At 45.3% G+C, this 15,840-nt stretch overlaps 1 protein-coding gene across 2 annotated transcripts in view; it reads left to right on the top strand.

Annotated features, from left to right (window-relative positions):
* FAF1 (Fas associated factor 1) overlaps positions 1-15,840 on the top strand; it is a 241,721-nt gene that overhangs the window by 86,823 nt on the left and 139,058 nt on the right. For both annotated transcript variants that reach the window (XM_063427802.1, XM_063427801.1), the window contains exon 6: positions 14,211-14,302. In XM_063427802.1, the coding sequence (XP_063283872.1) occupies positions 14,211-14,302 (92 nt within the window). The remainder of the gene's footprint in view (positions 1-14,210; positions 14,303-15,840) is intronic.

Below are 15,840 nucleotides of genomic sequence, written 5' to 3'. Positions count from 1 at the left end.
CCAGAAGCGTACAACCGCCGCTTCCGGGAGTCCAAGAAGAAGGCTGTGGACTCCCACATGGAATGGGCCAAGCGGTTACAAAGGGTGGCATCACATTGGGTCCAAGGGTGCAAGGCCAACACCGGAGAGGAAGTATTGCAGCTGTTCCTAATGGAACATTTCTTCCAAGATCTGTCCGCGGATATACAAGACTGGGTACGAGATCGCCGACCCGCTAGCTTAAACGAGGCGGCTCGGCTAGCGGATGAGTACGCGGAAACGAGGAAAGTAAGCCAGGGTACTACACGACTGTCTCATAAGGTAGAACCAAGTGCCCCAACCGTTACCTCACGCCCAGAGTTCCGGGCTCCAGTACCCCCAGTACCGCAGCGTCCTCAGGGGTCTAACAACTACCCCCGGGATTCGTCTAGGGTGACGTGCCATCGCTGCAGTAACACGGCACATATTGCTCGTTATTGCCCATTGGGAACTACAAATAGCAACTGGAGACGCCCAACACCCAAAACAGAGGTCACTCCATCACGTCCCTCTGTAGCCCACTGCCTAGAGACCGAGGTGGGCCCTGAGGAATGTCTGGGAATCTTGTATGAGGCAGATCCGATACAAGCTGCCTCCCCAGATAACCGCCAACATCACCGCCAGGAGGTGCGTGTAAATGGACAAGTAGCACAAGGCCTATGAGATACCGGGACTACCATCACCTTGATTCAGAAACATCTGGTAAAGCCAGAATATGTGTCCACTCGCACAGTTGCTGTCCGGGTCGCAGGGTGGGCTGTATTTCGCTTACCCACCGCCCGGGTACACTTAGACTGGGGAGTCGGGTCAGGAAAGACCACAGTTGGCATCATGGATAACCTGCCTGCCGAAGTCGTGTTGGGCAAAGACATTGGCCCTCTGACTTCGGCTTATTTACCTACTCCTGCTGCTGCTTGTCCCGTGACCACCCGCTCACAGACCCGTATCGCAGATGATCATACAACAGACCGGGAGACCCAGGTAAGCCACGAACCGACCTTTAACCCCACTACGGTAGGGAGACCCATAGCTTGGGACACCCCAGAGGAGTTTGGGAGGGAAACTAAAGAGGACCCCACCCTCGAGAAGTATCGAGAATTAGCAGACAGTAGAGGGGATGAGCGGGAACGTTTTATATGGGATGGTGACAGGTTATATAGATTGACCGAAGGCAGAAAGAGAGGCTGTGTCCCTTCGCAGAAGCGCCAACTAGTGGTACCCAGAAAGTACCGGTTGGAACTTCTCCGAATTGGCCACGACATTCCGTCGGCAGGGCATCTAGGGGGTAACCGCACCACCTACAGGATCACCCAGACCTTCTTTTGGCTGGGGATCTCGAAGGATGTGCGGCGTTACTGCAGCACTTGTGAGGTATGCCAAGGAGTAGGGAAGAGAGGGGATCACCCTAAAGCTCGACTGTCACCTATGCCTGTGATCTTGGAACCATTTAGCAGGGTGGTCGTCGACCTAGTAGGACCCCTACCTAACCCCAGTCCCTCTGGTAAGAAATATATTCTTACCGTAGTGGACTATGCTACCCGCTACCTGGAAGCCGTCGCTCTGACGAATATCCAGGCTGACACTGTTGCCAGTGCTCTCGTCGGGATATGCACCAGAGTGGGATTTCCTCAGGAAATCCTATCCGACAGAGGGACCCAGTTTACCGCAGACCTAACTTAACAGTTATGGAAGGTCTGCGGTATTAAGACCCTGCTTAGTTCACCGTACCACCCTCAGGTCTCTGTGAACGCTTTAATGGTACCCTAAAGCAATTGCTGCGTACCTTTGCGGCGGAATACAGAGACTGGGAGCGATTCTTGCCGCACCTCTTGTTTGCATATCGAGAGGTACCGCAGGAATCCACAGGGTTCTCTCCATTCGAGCTGCTCTATGGACGGAGAGTGCAAGGCCCCCTCAACCTCATCCGAGAGCACTGGGAGGGGGAGAGAGAGAGCATGAGGGTGTTCCCATTGTACCATATGTGCTGGAGATGCATGGGGCACCTAGCCAGGATGGCCCGAGAACACCTCCAGGCGGCCCAGGGCCGTCAGAAACATTGGTACGATCGAGGCGCCCGTCAGAGAACATTTCAAGTGGGCCAGAAGGTTCTGGTTCTTAGACCTGTCAAAGGGAATAAGCTCCAGACCTCCTGGCAGGGCCCTTACAAAGTAGTGGCACAGGTCTGCGATACTACATATGTAATTGCCAGCAGCAAAGACGAGAGGATCCAGAAATCTTTTCATGTAAACCTATTAAAGGACTATCAGGAAAGACCAGAGGATGTGGCAGCCATATGTATCCCGGCCACTGAAGACCCTGACAGCCTACCTATTCCAGATCTGTTAGCCGACCCGGAGCCTAAAACTCTGCTCAATACAATACAGCTAGGGGAGCGGTTAACTCCCGCAGAAAAGGGGCAGATCCGACAATTACTAACTGAGAAAGGGTTGACGTTTTCCCAGGAGCCAGGGTACACTCCCTTAGCGACTCACTACGTAGAGACCCCAGGACAAAACCCTTTCAGACAGACTCCCTACAGAATCCCTGAAGCGGTAAAAGAGGAGATGAGGAAGGAGATCCAAGAGATGTTAAGACTGGGGGTTATAGAGCTGTCCGACAGCCCCTGGGCCTCACCCGTTGTCCTAGTCCCCAAAAAGGATGGAACGACCCGGTTCTGTGTCGATTACCGACGCCTCAATGACAGAACCGTGACAGATGCATACCCCATGCCCCGAGTGGACGAACTATTAGATCGTATTGCCAGGGGACGCTATCTGACCACCATTGATCTATGCAAGGGGTACTGGCAGATTCCCCTGGCCAAGGAGGCTATCCCCAAGTCAGCGTTCGTCACCCCTTTTGGCTTGTACCAATTTAAGGTCATGCCATTCGGGATGAAAAACGCCCCAGCTACATTTCAGCGCTTGGTAGATAGGCTCCTTGATGGCTTCCAGAATTTTGCTTGCGCATACCTGGAGGACATTGCGATCTATAGCGAAACTTGGGGAGAACACCTGAGGCATGTAGAGGCCGTACTGGATCAGATTCGGGCAGCGGGCCTGACTCTGAAGCCAGAAAAGTGTAACTTCGGTATGGCCAAGGTCCAGTACTTGGGGCACAGGGTAGGGTGTGGGAAGCAGCGCCCAGAACCAGCTAAGGTTGAGGCTGTAGCCAACTGGCCCACACCCCACACCAAGACTCAAGTATTGGCATTCTTGGGGACAGCAGGATACTACAGGAAGTTTGTCCCTGACTATAGCGCATTCGCCAAACACCTGACAGACCTAACTAAAAAGAACCTGCCTAGAATAGTCCTGCGGTCTCCCGCCTGTGAAACAACCTTTCAAGCCTTGAAAAATGCTCTGATCCATGCACCTGTTCTATCTGCCCCCGTCCCTAACAAAAGATTTGTCGTCCATACAGATGCCGGACTGGGGGCAGTTCTGAGCCAGATTGGAGAAGATGGGGGAGAACACCCTGTCGCGTATCTCAGTAGAAAATTGTTACCCAGAGAAGTGAGTTACGCGGCAGTGGAAAAAGAGTGTTTAGCCCTGGTCTGGGCTCTAAAGAAAGTGACCCCATATTTGTATGGTCAGGAATTTACCCTGATTACAGACCATAATCCCCTGGTATGGTTTAACAGGGTGGCTGGAGATAATGGACGTTTACTGAGATGGAGTCTAGCACTTCAACCATACAATTTCTCCATCCAATACCGCGCTGGCAAGCTTAATGGGAACGCAGATGGACTGTCCAGGCAAACAGAACTTCTACCCTGACAGTCGGTCGGAGAGCCCCAAGTTGACCTGAAAAGGATCAATCCGGGTCTGCCGGAGTGTTCTACAAAAGGGGAGCAGTGTAACGGAACCTTACAATATTTGTTGCCAAGTCCAACTACCGAACACTGGACCACCCGGCTGTTAATTATGTGATATTTTGCCTCCCAAGTCGACATTTGCCATTCGTATCCAAACGCACAAATTCCTTGTCTCCTACTAGGTGGCCGCCATTTCGGGACTTTTACATATGGCCGCGGCCATCTTAGTCCTGATCAGCGGTGATTTGTCGTCGAGCGTCTGGAACCAAAATCTGACACTCGAGTAGGCGAACACCGCTGAGACCTCCATAACACCGGGAATTCGTGCCAAAACTTCCGAACACCCTGCTGTTCGGTGGAAAGACTTAATAGACTATGGGGATGCTAGCGACCATTAAGAAACGAATGGATGGCAAGATTTTAATGCCTTTTTACCGCACGAAAGAGGACCGACTGCAAGGTCAAATCTTATGGAACTATTTTCGGCTAGTGTGTCTGTGCGGTCGGTCAAAACTTTGAAGCTCCATAACTCCCGAACCCGAAGTATTTGGGGTACATCCAAAACTCGGGTAAAAATGTGTGTATAATAATTATGTTAACTGTTTATCTGAGGGGAGGGAATGTGTGGGTTGTACTGTTATTTGATTGGTTATTTTATACCTCCCCATAGGTGTGTTCTGTATGTGCACAACTGTAATAAAAACCAGGCTGGGTGTACCAGCACTCAGTTCTGCTTGACCTTTCAAAACGTAGCCTCGTCTCGTTCTTGGAGGGGATTTATTGTACCGTTACTCTGTTCCAGTTTACAGCTATGCCTGACTCTACCCTTGGATTTCGTGGATGGGATTAAGAGCTCCATTACTATACAGCAGCTTGTCAGGAAAAGGACGTCTCCAACGGCTGATATCCCCTTACTACCTGGGTAGCCGTTACAGATCTGTTTTTATATCCTTTAATATTGTGTCTCCTGAAAGATGTAAGAAGTGAAATTACAAATTGGTAAGCTAGGAATTGTATCAGCAGTTAAAGAAACGCGCTCGTTTGCTATAAGAATGTAACCCCTTAAAGACCAAGGCCTTTTTGAGATGCAAAGCACTTGTGACCAAGGTCTTTTTTAGCATTTCTGACATGTGTTCATGCTACCACATTTCCCCCCTATCTGTTTAAAGGGACACTATAGTCACCCAGACCACTTCAGCTCAATTAAGTGGTCTGGGTGCCAGGACCCTCAGGTTTTAACCCTTCAGATGCAAACATAGCAGTTTCAGAAAAACTGCTATGTTTACATTGCAGGGTAATTCCAACCTTTAGTGGCTGTATCCAGACAGCCACTATAGGCGCATCTGCGACGCTGGAGGCATATTATGCCTCCATCGCGCAGAGTGTCCATTGGAAAACATTTTGAAATGCTTTCCTATGGACACTTTGAATGCGCGCGCGGCACTTTCCACGCATGCGCATTCGGCTCAGCTGATGTCGGTGGGGGAGGAGAGGTCACCAGCGCCGAGGGAGCCCAGCGCTGGATTAAGGTAAGCTGCTGAAGGGGTTTTAACCCTTTCAGCGCCACGGGAGGGGGACCCTGAGGGTAAGGGCTGCTTTGTTTTCCTGACACTATAGTGATCCTTTAAGTGCACCCATGCTCATTATAAATCATTTTTTAAAGGAGACAAATAGGGCCTTCTTTTGATAACCTACATGTTTATATAAAACAATATTAAGTAGCAAGACCATATTAAAAAATGGAAGACTTAATACACACCAAAAGCTAATAAAGAAAATGAATAGATTCATTAATTAGTCCTCATTGTTAAATGCCCACAATGTCTAGGATTTCAATACATTTTTAAAAGTTCTAAAATCATATAAAATTATGCAAAATTTGGCTTCCTGAGATTACAACTTAAAGGACCACTATAGGCACCCAGACCACTTCAGCTTAATTAAGTGGTCTGGGGGCCTGGTCCAGCTAGGGTTAACCCCTTTTGTTTTTGTTTTGTTTTTAAACATAGCAGTTTCAGAGAAACTGCTATGTTTACACTGAGGGTTAATCCAGCCTCTAGAGCCTCTAGTGGCTGTCTCATTGACAGCCGCTAGAGGCGCTTGCGTGCTTCTCACTGTGAAAATCACAGTGAGACGACGCCAGCGTCCATAGGAAAGCATTATAAATGCTTTCCTATGAACTGGCTGAATGCGCGCGGCTCCTGCTGCGCATGCGCATTCAGCCGATGACGTCGCTGGGAAGGAGGAAAGCTCCCCGCCCGGTGCTGGAGAAAGGTAAGATTTTTACCCCTTCATATCTCCAGAGCCCGGCGGGAAGGGGACCCTGAGGGTGGGGGCACCCTCAGGGCACTATAGTGCCAGGAAAACGAGTATGTTTTCCTGGCACTATAGTGGTCCTTTAAATAGTAATGACAGAATCCAAAACTGCTACACAAATATATATTTGTAGAAAGTACATTCCGCGGGCTATATAATTAAGAGGATTTTGAAACGTTTAATTTTTTTTTTTTTTTTTTTTGTCATTCTTTGTTTTATTGAGGCAAGTTTTATAAAAGGTACAGAATGAAAAAGGGGAGACGTACGTTTCTCATACAGAATAGGGATATGATAACCGTTTTAACATCTCCTGTGAGTAACAGCCTCATTTTATATTAATTGAGCGTTCCAGAATATTAGTAACAAGCAGAACTTAATAATGATTAACGTGACTAAACAAAAGTAGAGTATGATGTTAATGACAATTAAACATAGAGGTACGTAGTATAACAAGCACAATTTTTGTGGCTATAAACTGTTTGTTTTTACATTGCTGATGCATTTTCATGATATAACATAACATTGTCTTGCGGTTGACTACCAGGGTCGACAACTTGGTGATGTTGGGCCAGGTGTAAACAATTTAAGTATAAAGTTAAAATTGAACAGGCTTAAGCTAGCTTCACGTGAGGTTTGTCATACTAAACAATAGGGTATTAAGCCATGTGCTTTAAGCGGTGTAGTGGAAGTAGCTGGGTGTATGCTTTTTGTGCAGTAGATTTTATGCAATGCTAATGCCTATGGTGTTGCAACCTCGACTGGGCTTAATGTCGGGCATGTTAAGCTTTGTATAGTAGCGTAGTGCTTGGTTAGATACCGCTGGGTCCTGGCAATTCAGGTTGCTACTGGCTACCAACAGGTTGGTTTAAGATATGCATGAGGGTTAACATTAGGTAGGTATGCTAGCAGGGGCACTGCAGATATCGTTATTCCTATATAGAGAATCATAAGCAGAGTGTAAAAGCAGAGTATAAATGTCCAATGCCGGGTTAGGCAAGACAGACTTCTCTGATCTTGTCTCTGGGTGTCTGTTTGGCTCCATGTAGCGTGTTTGCCGCCATTGGCATTTGCGTGCCGTGAGCGGTCTTGTAGATTGCTCAGCCGATGCCCTGTACTGGTAGGCTGTCGGTGTACAATTGCCTTTCTCCTCTGGTTGTCAGCATTCCATAGGCATTAGCCTTCGCTTGTTCCTCTCCCCGGACCCTTCCAGCGGCCCGTGTGTGCTGTTTACCTTTCCGGTTGGTCCCTCCGTTGCGGGCTGGGACACGGGGGTTGGTGAGTGCGGCATGCAGGTCGGAGGTCTCCGGAGTCTCCGAGTGGCTGAGAGGTCGGGTATACTGGCCTACTCCTGACGTTTTGAGGGTGTAGCTGGCATGATTGCTCGATCGCTGCCTCCTGTCTGCATCCTCCCGCCAAGCCTCTCTCATGGTGTGCCCCCGTGGGTCGGGTGGTGTAGCAGAGTCTTGAAATCCCTCTGTATGGCCCGGTCTTTTTGTCAGCTTAGTGTGTTTGGGGACCCCTTGGGAGATTAGTGAGGTTAGCCTCTGCGTGGGCCGGTGCTTGAGGGTACCACGGCAAGCCGCATGGCAGGGTGTGAGGCGTCTGTATATAGGCTTCTGTCGGATCGCCTGCAATCTCCTACCTGCGAGCCGGGTCGTTCCTTGGCCCCTTCTGGGTTTCTTTGTCTGCTGTGTTGGGTCCGGCAGGGTCCCTGCATGCGAAGGCATTCCACCAGTGTCCTTGTGGGGGGCAAGTTTGGCCCAAAACGCCTCCAGCAAGCGCTCTATCCTCACCGCTAGCGGGGGCATTGTGGTGTTGGGTGCTGGTCTGCGCGTGGTGGTCGCCATGTTGGTGATGCTGGGTCTGTCCGCCATTTTAGGTTTCGCTGTGACCGCTCTGCCGGAGGATTTGCCATTATCTGCCAGTATGTTCAAGCCTGCAGTCTCCCATGCTAGCTGGGACTGGGATGTCCCCCACCGGTCCAGGGGGGGGGGGAGAAGCGGTGTGCGGGCTCCCCCTCTTCATCCTGAGAACCCGGAGAGCGGCCGTCTCTCCGCGGCTCCCACCCGTGCGGGCCGCAAGCTGCGTTTTGGACGTTAAAGCAGCGGGGAGCCCCGTATCGGGCATCCCCGGATTCAGCATCTCCTCCTGGATAGGGAGGTAGTAGTCGGGCGTTAAGCCCAGAATCAGGACTCCAGATGCGGGAGCTCCCGCCATGTGTGTCTAACTCGCTCGATAGGTAAGCTCCGCCTGAAACTTTTAATTTAACCATTCTATTACAAACCTATGTCAAATTAATGTATTTTTTTTTTTCCCCATGCATTTAAGGAAATTCACAGACCATTACTGCAAGCACCCCATATCTGCATTCTGCTACTGTTCTCGAGTACAATGATACCCCACATGCATATTTTTCCTTCTTAATCTAACCTTTAATCTAAAGATAATTTAACCCATAATCTTACCTATCGTGCTACCTATAATCTTAGTCCTAATCCCACCTCTCTAGAGATTCCTTCCCTTAAGTCAGTGAGAACAAACATCGTACAATTATTGGCAGAAGGAGCAACATTTGTCTCATTTTAGAAACCGTGAAAACCAAATTAAGAATTTAATTTAGGGTTATTCACTAATCTGTGAATAGTGTGGCGTTCACCATGGAATTACAAACTGTAGCCAAAATCATTGAATTACAAACTGTAAGCCACAGTAGCTAAAGTCAGAAACATTCATCCAATCTACTGTTTCAAGCCTTTTGGTTTTCCGCTTACCTGGTGAACCTCCGACAAAACACATTCTGTGAATAAGTAACCATGTCTGTGTAATTTCACGCCTATGTCTTTTTAATTTCCTTTTGTCATTTTTGAATGAAATGGAAGCTATGGCATGGCCTGGGTTATGATTCATGAATTTACAGCAGTGAGCTGGTCGAAGACTTTTTTTTTTTTTTTTTGTACAAAGAGCAATGTTAGTGGTATCCCAGTGCGTGCAGAGAAACAGAGTCTTAGTGTGCCGACCTATCGTTTGCCAGGACAGTTGGGCTATTTTTGGAAAGCCGGGGTTTTAAATAGCTAGAAGCCACTGAATAAAAGTGCTGTTCTTTCTAAAGATACATGCTGTTCCGAAAGGCTTCTATTGGCAGCCCAAACAGGTCTAAAGTTTCAAAATAAACACTCGTCAGCAGAGTCTTCTGGATACATAAAATAGCAGGAAAGGTGCTGACCGTATGCTGGGATAGATGTATCTTCTTTATAATCCCAATCTGTGATAGTTATCGTCAGTGATTCTTCTCCTTTGTTTTAAATAATGCATTTTACTTAAAGACTAACTGCAGTAGAAATATAAAATAAAAAAAGCTATATCTGTATACTAATGGGAATGTACAGCCTATTGAACCTCTGTAGATCAATTAATTGGAAAATCGTTGCAAGTAATCCGATCTTAAAACTATTAAAAGCATGGTTAGCTGTATTTAGCAATGTATACATCTTACTGATAACACAAATTGAATGCACAAACTTGCATACAGAAAAAAACAACTATTATCCACATTGCTAGTAAGGTGCAAAGTTGTCCATGTTTCTTTGTCAGACATTCATGGGCTTTGGTAGCGGCAGACAGAGTAAATTGTGTGTCCCTTAGTACATACAGGGAGTGCAGAATTATTAGGCAAGTTGTATTTTTGAGGATTCATTTTATTATTGAACAACAACCATGTTCTCAATGAGCCCAAAAAACTCATTAATATCAAAGCTGAATATTTTTGGAAGTAGTTTTTAGTTTTGTTTTTAGTTATAGCTATTTTAGGTGGATATCTGTGTGTGCAGGTGACTATTACTGTGCATAATTATTAGGCAACTTAACAAAAAACAAATATATACCCATTTCAATTATTTATTTTTACCAGTGTAACCAATATAACATCTCAACATTCACAAATATACATTTCTGACATTCAAAAACAAAACAAAAACAAATCAGTGACCAATATAGCCACCTTTCTTTGCAAGGACACTCAAAAGCCTGCCATCCATGGATTCTGTCAGTGTTTTGATCTGTTCACCATCAACATTGCGTGCAGAAGCAACCACAGCCTCCCAGACACTGTTCAGAGAGGTGTACTGTTTTCCCTCCTTGTAAATCTCACATTTGATGATGGACCACAGGTTCTCAATGGGGTTCAGATCAGGTGAACAAGGAGGCCATGTCATTAGATTTTCTTCTTTTATACCCTTTCTTGCCAGCCACGCTGTGGAGTACTTGGACGCGTGTGATGGAGCATTGTCCTGCATGAAAATCATGTTTTTCTTGAAGGATGCAGACTTCTTCCTGTACCACTGCTTGAAGAAGGTGTCTTCCAGAAACTGGCAGTAGGACTGGGAGTTGAGCTTGACTCCATCCTCAACCCGAAAAGGCCCCACAAGCTCATCTTTGATGATACCAGCCCAAACCAGTACTCCACCTCCACCTTGCTGGCGTCGGACTGGAGCTCTCTGCCCTTTACCAATCCAGCCACGGGCCCATCCATCTGGCCCATCAAGACTCACTCTCATTTCATCAGTCCATAAAACCTTAGAAAAATCAGTCTTGAGATATTTCTTGGCCCAGTCTTGACGTTTCAGCTTGTGTGTCTTGTTCAGTGGTGGTCGTCTTTCAGCCTTTCTTACCTTGGCCATGTCTCTGAGTATTGCACACCTTGTGCTTTTGGGCACTCCAGTGATGTTGCAGCTCTGAAATATGGCCAAACTGGTGGCAAGTGGCATCTTGGCAGCTGCACGCTTGACTTTTCTCAGTTCATGGGCAGTTATTTTGCGCCTTGGTTTTTCCACACGCTTCTTGCGACCCTGTTGACTATTTTGAATGAAACGCTTTATTGTTCGATGATGACGCTTCAGAAGCTTTGCAATTTTAAGAGTGCTGCATCCCTCTGCAAGATATCTCACTATTTTTTTACTTTTCTGAGCCTGTCAAGTCCTTCTTTTGACCCATTTTGCCAAAGGAAAGGAATTTGCCTAATCATTATGCACACCTGATATAGGGTGTTGATGTCATTAGACCACACCCCTTCTCATTACAGAGATGCACATCACCTAATATGCTTAATTGGTAGTAGGCTTTCGAGCCTATACAGCTTGGAGTAAGACAACATGCATAAAGAGGATGATGTGGTCAAAATACTCATTTGCCTAATAATTCTGCACTCCCTGTATATTGAGTTAAAGTGGCTCTGTCAAATCAGGTTTACCATTCCTCAATCAATTCTTTTTAATTCACGGTCTATCAATCCATTCTTCTTTCCATTTTTTTTATAAAATATCTTAGAATAAAGGGACTGCCTTGCTTTATGCATTTTGCCCCCTTGATAAATTGAGGATTTAAGGACAAGCTCCTCTTCCTTTTTCAAGACAACATTTCCCAGCATATTTACCTGCCAGTCACATCCTTTTGGTTTAAGTCTCGCGATTCCACAGTGTTCATTAACTGCACCCATTGACTAAAGATATTCAGTCGGCATGTGCGAGATTGGACACGCATAGCGGAAGGGTAGATGAAGACCGAGACAAACAGCACTGCCAGGCTAAAGAAGGGGGCGGTTGCTGGGAAGACTGCCCACCGCCAAAATACAAAGAAAAATATAAGGTGAAAACGGGATACCTAGGGAAAAAGAATACATTGGGGAAACATTGAAGACTAAGAGAGTTAGGGGTTATTATAAAAAAAAGGCTAAGCCCATGACAGAGCAGTTTTAAAGCCGTCCCTGAGCACTATCCTATACCAAGTGTTCGGTTGATGATCTCAGCCAAATCAATGCTTTCCCATATGAAAGCATTGGGAGGCTGTTGAACATGCGCTGTAAAATGCCACTCTGTGACAATCTGCATATCCCTATAGAGATGCATTCAATCAGAGAGAGTGGTGTGTGTGTGTCTGTAATTTTTTTATTTTTTTTATTTTCTCACCCCTCCACCCAGGGTATTCCTCATTCTCGGGTCCTCTACCAGGAGTCTGAGGGTTCTTAGTTGTTCCTAGAACTGCACTATTTTGGACAGCGATCTCAGATGTCCCACCTGTGATCTGTTGAAGCCACTCCCCCAACTTGGGAGTCACAGCGCCGAGTGCTCCTATCACAACTGGGACTACCACTGGCTTCACTTTCCACATCCTTTCTAGCTCTTCTTTCAGTCCTTGGTATTTTTCCACCTTCTCATGGTTCTTTCTTGTTGATGTTATAGTCACTGGGTATTGCCACATCCACCCTGACTGCAGTCCTCCGTTCCTGGTCTACCACCACGATGTTGGGTTGGTTGACCAGCACTTGTCTGTCTGGATCTTGAAGTCCGACAGGATCTTAGCCCTGTCATGCTTGACTGCCCTTTGTGGTATCTCCCATCTGGACTTAGGCAGGTCCAATCCATATTCTGTGCAGAGGTTTCGGTACACAATCCCAGCAACTTGGTTGTGTCTCTCCGTGTATGCTGTTCCTGCTAACATCTTGCATCCAGCTACTAGGTGCTGGACTGTCTCAGAGGCCTCTTTGCACAGTCTGCACCGTGGGTCTTGCCTGGTATGGTAGACTCCAGCTTATATTGATCTGGTGCAGAGTGCCTGTTCCTGTGCTGCTAGGATTAGTGCCTCAGTGCGATCTTTCAGTGCTGCCTTTTCTAACCACTGGTAGGATTTTGTTATGTGAGCCACACCCACTATCCATTGGTGGTACACCCCATGGAGAGGGGTATATGTATGTGTGTGTGTGTGTATATGTATACCCAGGACATACTTGAAAACGAGAGAAATGTCAATGTCTTTCCTGTTAAAATAATTTATAAATAATATATATACATATATACAGTATCTCACAAAAGTGAGTACACCCGTCACATTTTTGTAAATATTTTATTATATCTTTTCATGTGACTACACTGAAGAAATGACACTTTGCTACAATGTAAAGTAGTAAGTGTACAGCCTGTATAACAGGGTAAATTTGCTGTCCCCTCAAAATAGTTCAACACACAGCCATTAATGTCTAAACCGTTGTCAACAAAAGTGAGTACTAAAGGAAGGTATGAGCTTTTCTCGTGTGTTTACATATATTTTTTTTGGGGGGGGGGGGGGGGGGGGGGAGGAATATTCTATTTCCACCCAAAGCTCGGTGAAATTATTATTTTATAAAAATAGTTTTGAGGGGACAGTTTTCATTGCTCTTAACTTGGGTTTGTTTTGGACAATTTCCTGCACTGCTAAAAATGTTGTTTTTTTTTACATTTTATTCTTTCTGGGTACTTTTAAAATGGCTCTGCTCACCTTTGGCCCTCCAGTAGTCTTCAGGTTGTTCTCCTGAGAAAATCAGCAATTCTGTGTTTGGGGAACATCCAAAAGGAATCCAAACAAACCACCGCACTAATGCAATAAGCTGGAGTTTTAATTTTTTTAAATTGTCGTGTGTGTGAACTTGCATCAACTTCCTTCTGGTAAAATAACAATCAAGTAGTAAAATACAACGATTTTAATCCAAGATTAGACTGTCCAAGCCCCCCAAAACCAGTCTAAAAGATAGACTTGTGTTAAGCAAGCAGTAGTTTCCAGTGCCCCTAGTTCTAGCTAACTGCAGTTGACAGAATACACAGAACATTTTTCTTAATCACTTTTTTTGTTTATGTGTTAAATTTTCTGCCATTCAATGTTTAGTGAGTGGACCCAACATATATTTTTTGTTTACAGATTTACCTTTTGTTTTGTTAACCGAATTAACAAGTAGAAACTATAAAGTCAATTTATACATGTAAAAGCTTGAATTACATCTTTAAAGGTAAAAGTGATTGAATAGTAAATTCATATGAAATCTAAATTTAATGCTTGGCTGTCTACTCATGTGTTGGCCCCTCTGATATGTTAATAACATTTCTGTAATGGCTGGCTGAGCATCATGGGAATTCTAATCTCCAGTCTCGGGGATCAATGTGAAGGCTGTGTGTATATTGCTGTATTAATAGTTAGGCTGGAAATGATAAAATAAAACTTTGCATTTCTAAGACTGCTGTTTGATTTCCATTTTCAGACTGTTTTGAAGAGTCTTCATTTGCCAAAAAACAATAACCTTTATGTACTGACCCCAGAATTACCGCCTCCTTCAATTTCCAGTCAATCCAGGTAAGATTTCCTTCCTCTCCCCACCGCTGTGGTGTTCATGCGGTCTGATCACTTTCTTTACTGTGAAATGATTGTGTGCTGGAAGTATATGTTGGCTGAGATTTGCAAACCGTGTTGTTTTGTTGAGCCAACAGTATCATGCTTGATTTAATAAACTCCTAGACTTTAATATATTTATTAATATTATTATCATTATTATTGGTAACCATGTTTTGCAGCTCTTTACTGTTATACGTTGAGATATACAGTTGTAATCAAAATTATTCAACCCCGATTGAAATTTAGGTTTGTCAAAATTCACAAACCTACAGCTGTTTGCAGTGAATAAATCAAACAAAAGCAATTGAAATAGCTCAATACAAAGTGGTTTCCCCAAATTTAACTGAAAATGCTACTTATCATGACTTCTTCAGTCTCAAAATTGTTCAACCCCTTCATGGCAAGCATCTTTACTTAGTAGAGCACCCTTTTGCTGGTATGACCTGCTGCAAACAAGATGCATAGCCAGACATCAGCTTCTGGCAGCGTTCCTGAGGAAACTTCGCCCATTACTCATAAGCAGTGGCCTCCAGGTCAGTAATATTCTTGGGTCGGCATGCTCCAACCGCCTACTTTAAATCCCACCAGAAATTTTCTATGGGGTTCAAGTCAGATGAGTGTGATGGCCACTTTAGAATTTCCAGGACTTCTTCTGCAACCAACTCTTGGTGGAATTTGAGGTATGATTTGGATCACTGTCTTGTTGGAAGGTCCAATGACACTAAAGATTCAGCTTCCTCACAGACGGCACAATGTTTTCTCCTAGAATTTCCTGGTACTTTAATCCATCAGCCTGAAAAGTTCCAGTTTTGTTTCATCTCTACACAGAACACAATCCAAAAACTTCCGTGGCCTTTTCATATGATTTTGAGCATATTGGAACCGACTTTTCTTGTGCTTTTGCCTTAGTAGTGGAGTATTTCATGGAGTTTTGGCATGGAAACCATCTGTGCTCACTGAAACATCAGTGCCTGTTGCCACCAAGTCTTGCTACAGGTCTTTTGCAGTCAGTCGAGTTATTCACAACCTGCCTTCTCAGAAATCTGGTTGCAGCCATTGTTAGCTTTCCTTTTCTGCCCCAGCCAGATAGTGTAACCACTGTTCCTTTAATTTGCAAACTTTGCTTCCAATGGTGTCTCTGGGAACATTCAGTTCCTTTACTTTCCTTTGTATCCTGTTCCTTATTCATGAAGGCCGTTGATCTCTTTTATTAACTTTGTGGACCAATTTTTTGAGCCATATTTCCAACATGCAGTCAAACTTCACACTCAACAAACTCCTAGCCAGTTCAACTATTTCAAGTGTTACAGCTCCAGCACACCCAGTGCACCTAATGAAGCCTTTGATTAGTTGCATCAGGTGTCCTTGAGACAGCACCTGTTTTATATATTTGTGCTGTTACGAGGGTTTCTTTTCAGGGGATGGGGGGTGGTTGAATAATTTTGAGACTGGAGAAGTCATTATATGTTGCATTTTCAATTTGGGGAAACCACTTAATG

The sequence above is a fragment of the Pelobates fuscus genome, chromosome 7 (genome assembly GCF_036172605.1).
Source record: "Pelobates fuscus isolate aPelFus1 chromosome 7, aPelFus1.pri, whole genome shotgun sequence".
In the NCBI taxonomy this organism is placed as follows: domain Eukaryota; kingdom Metazoa; phylum Chordata; class Amphibia; order Anura; family Pelobatidae; genus Pelobates; species Pelobates fuscus.
This window is presented reverse-complemented; position numbering and strand designations above follow the sequence as displayed.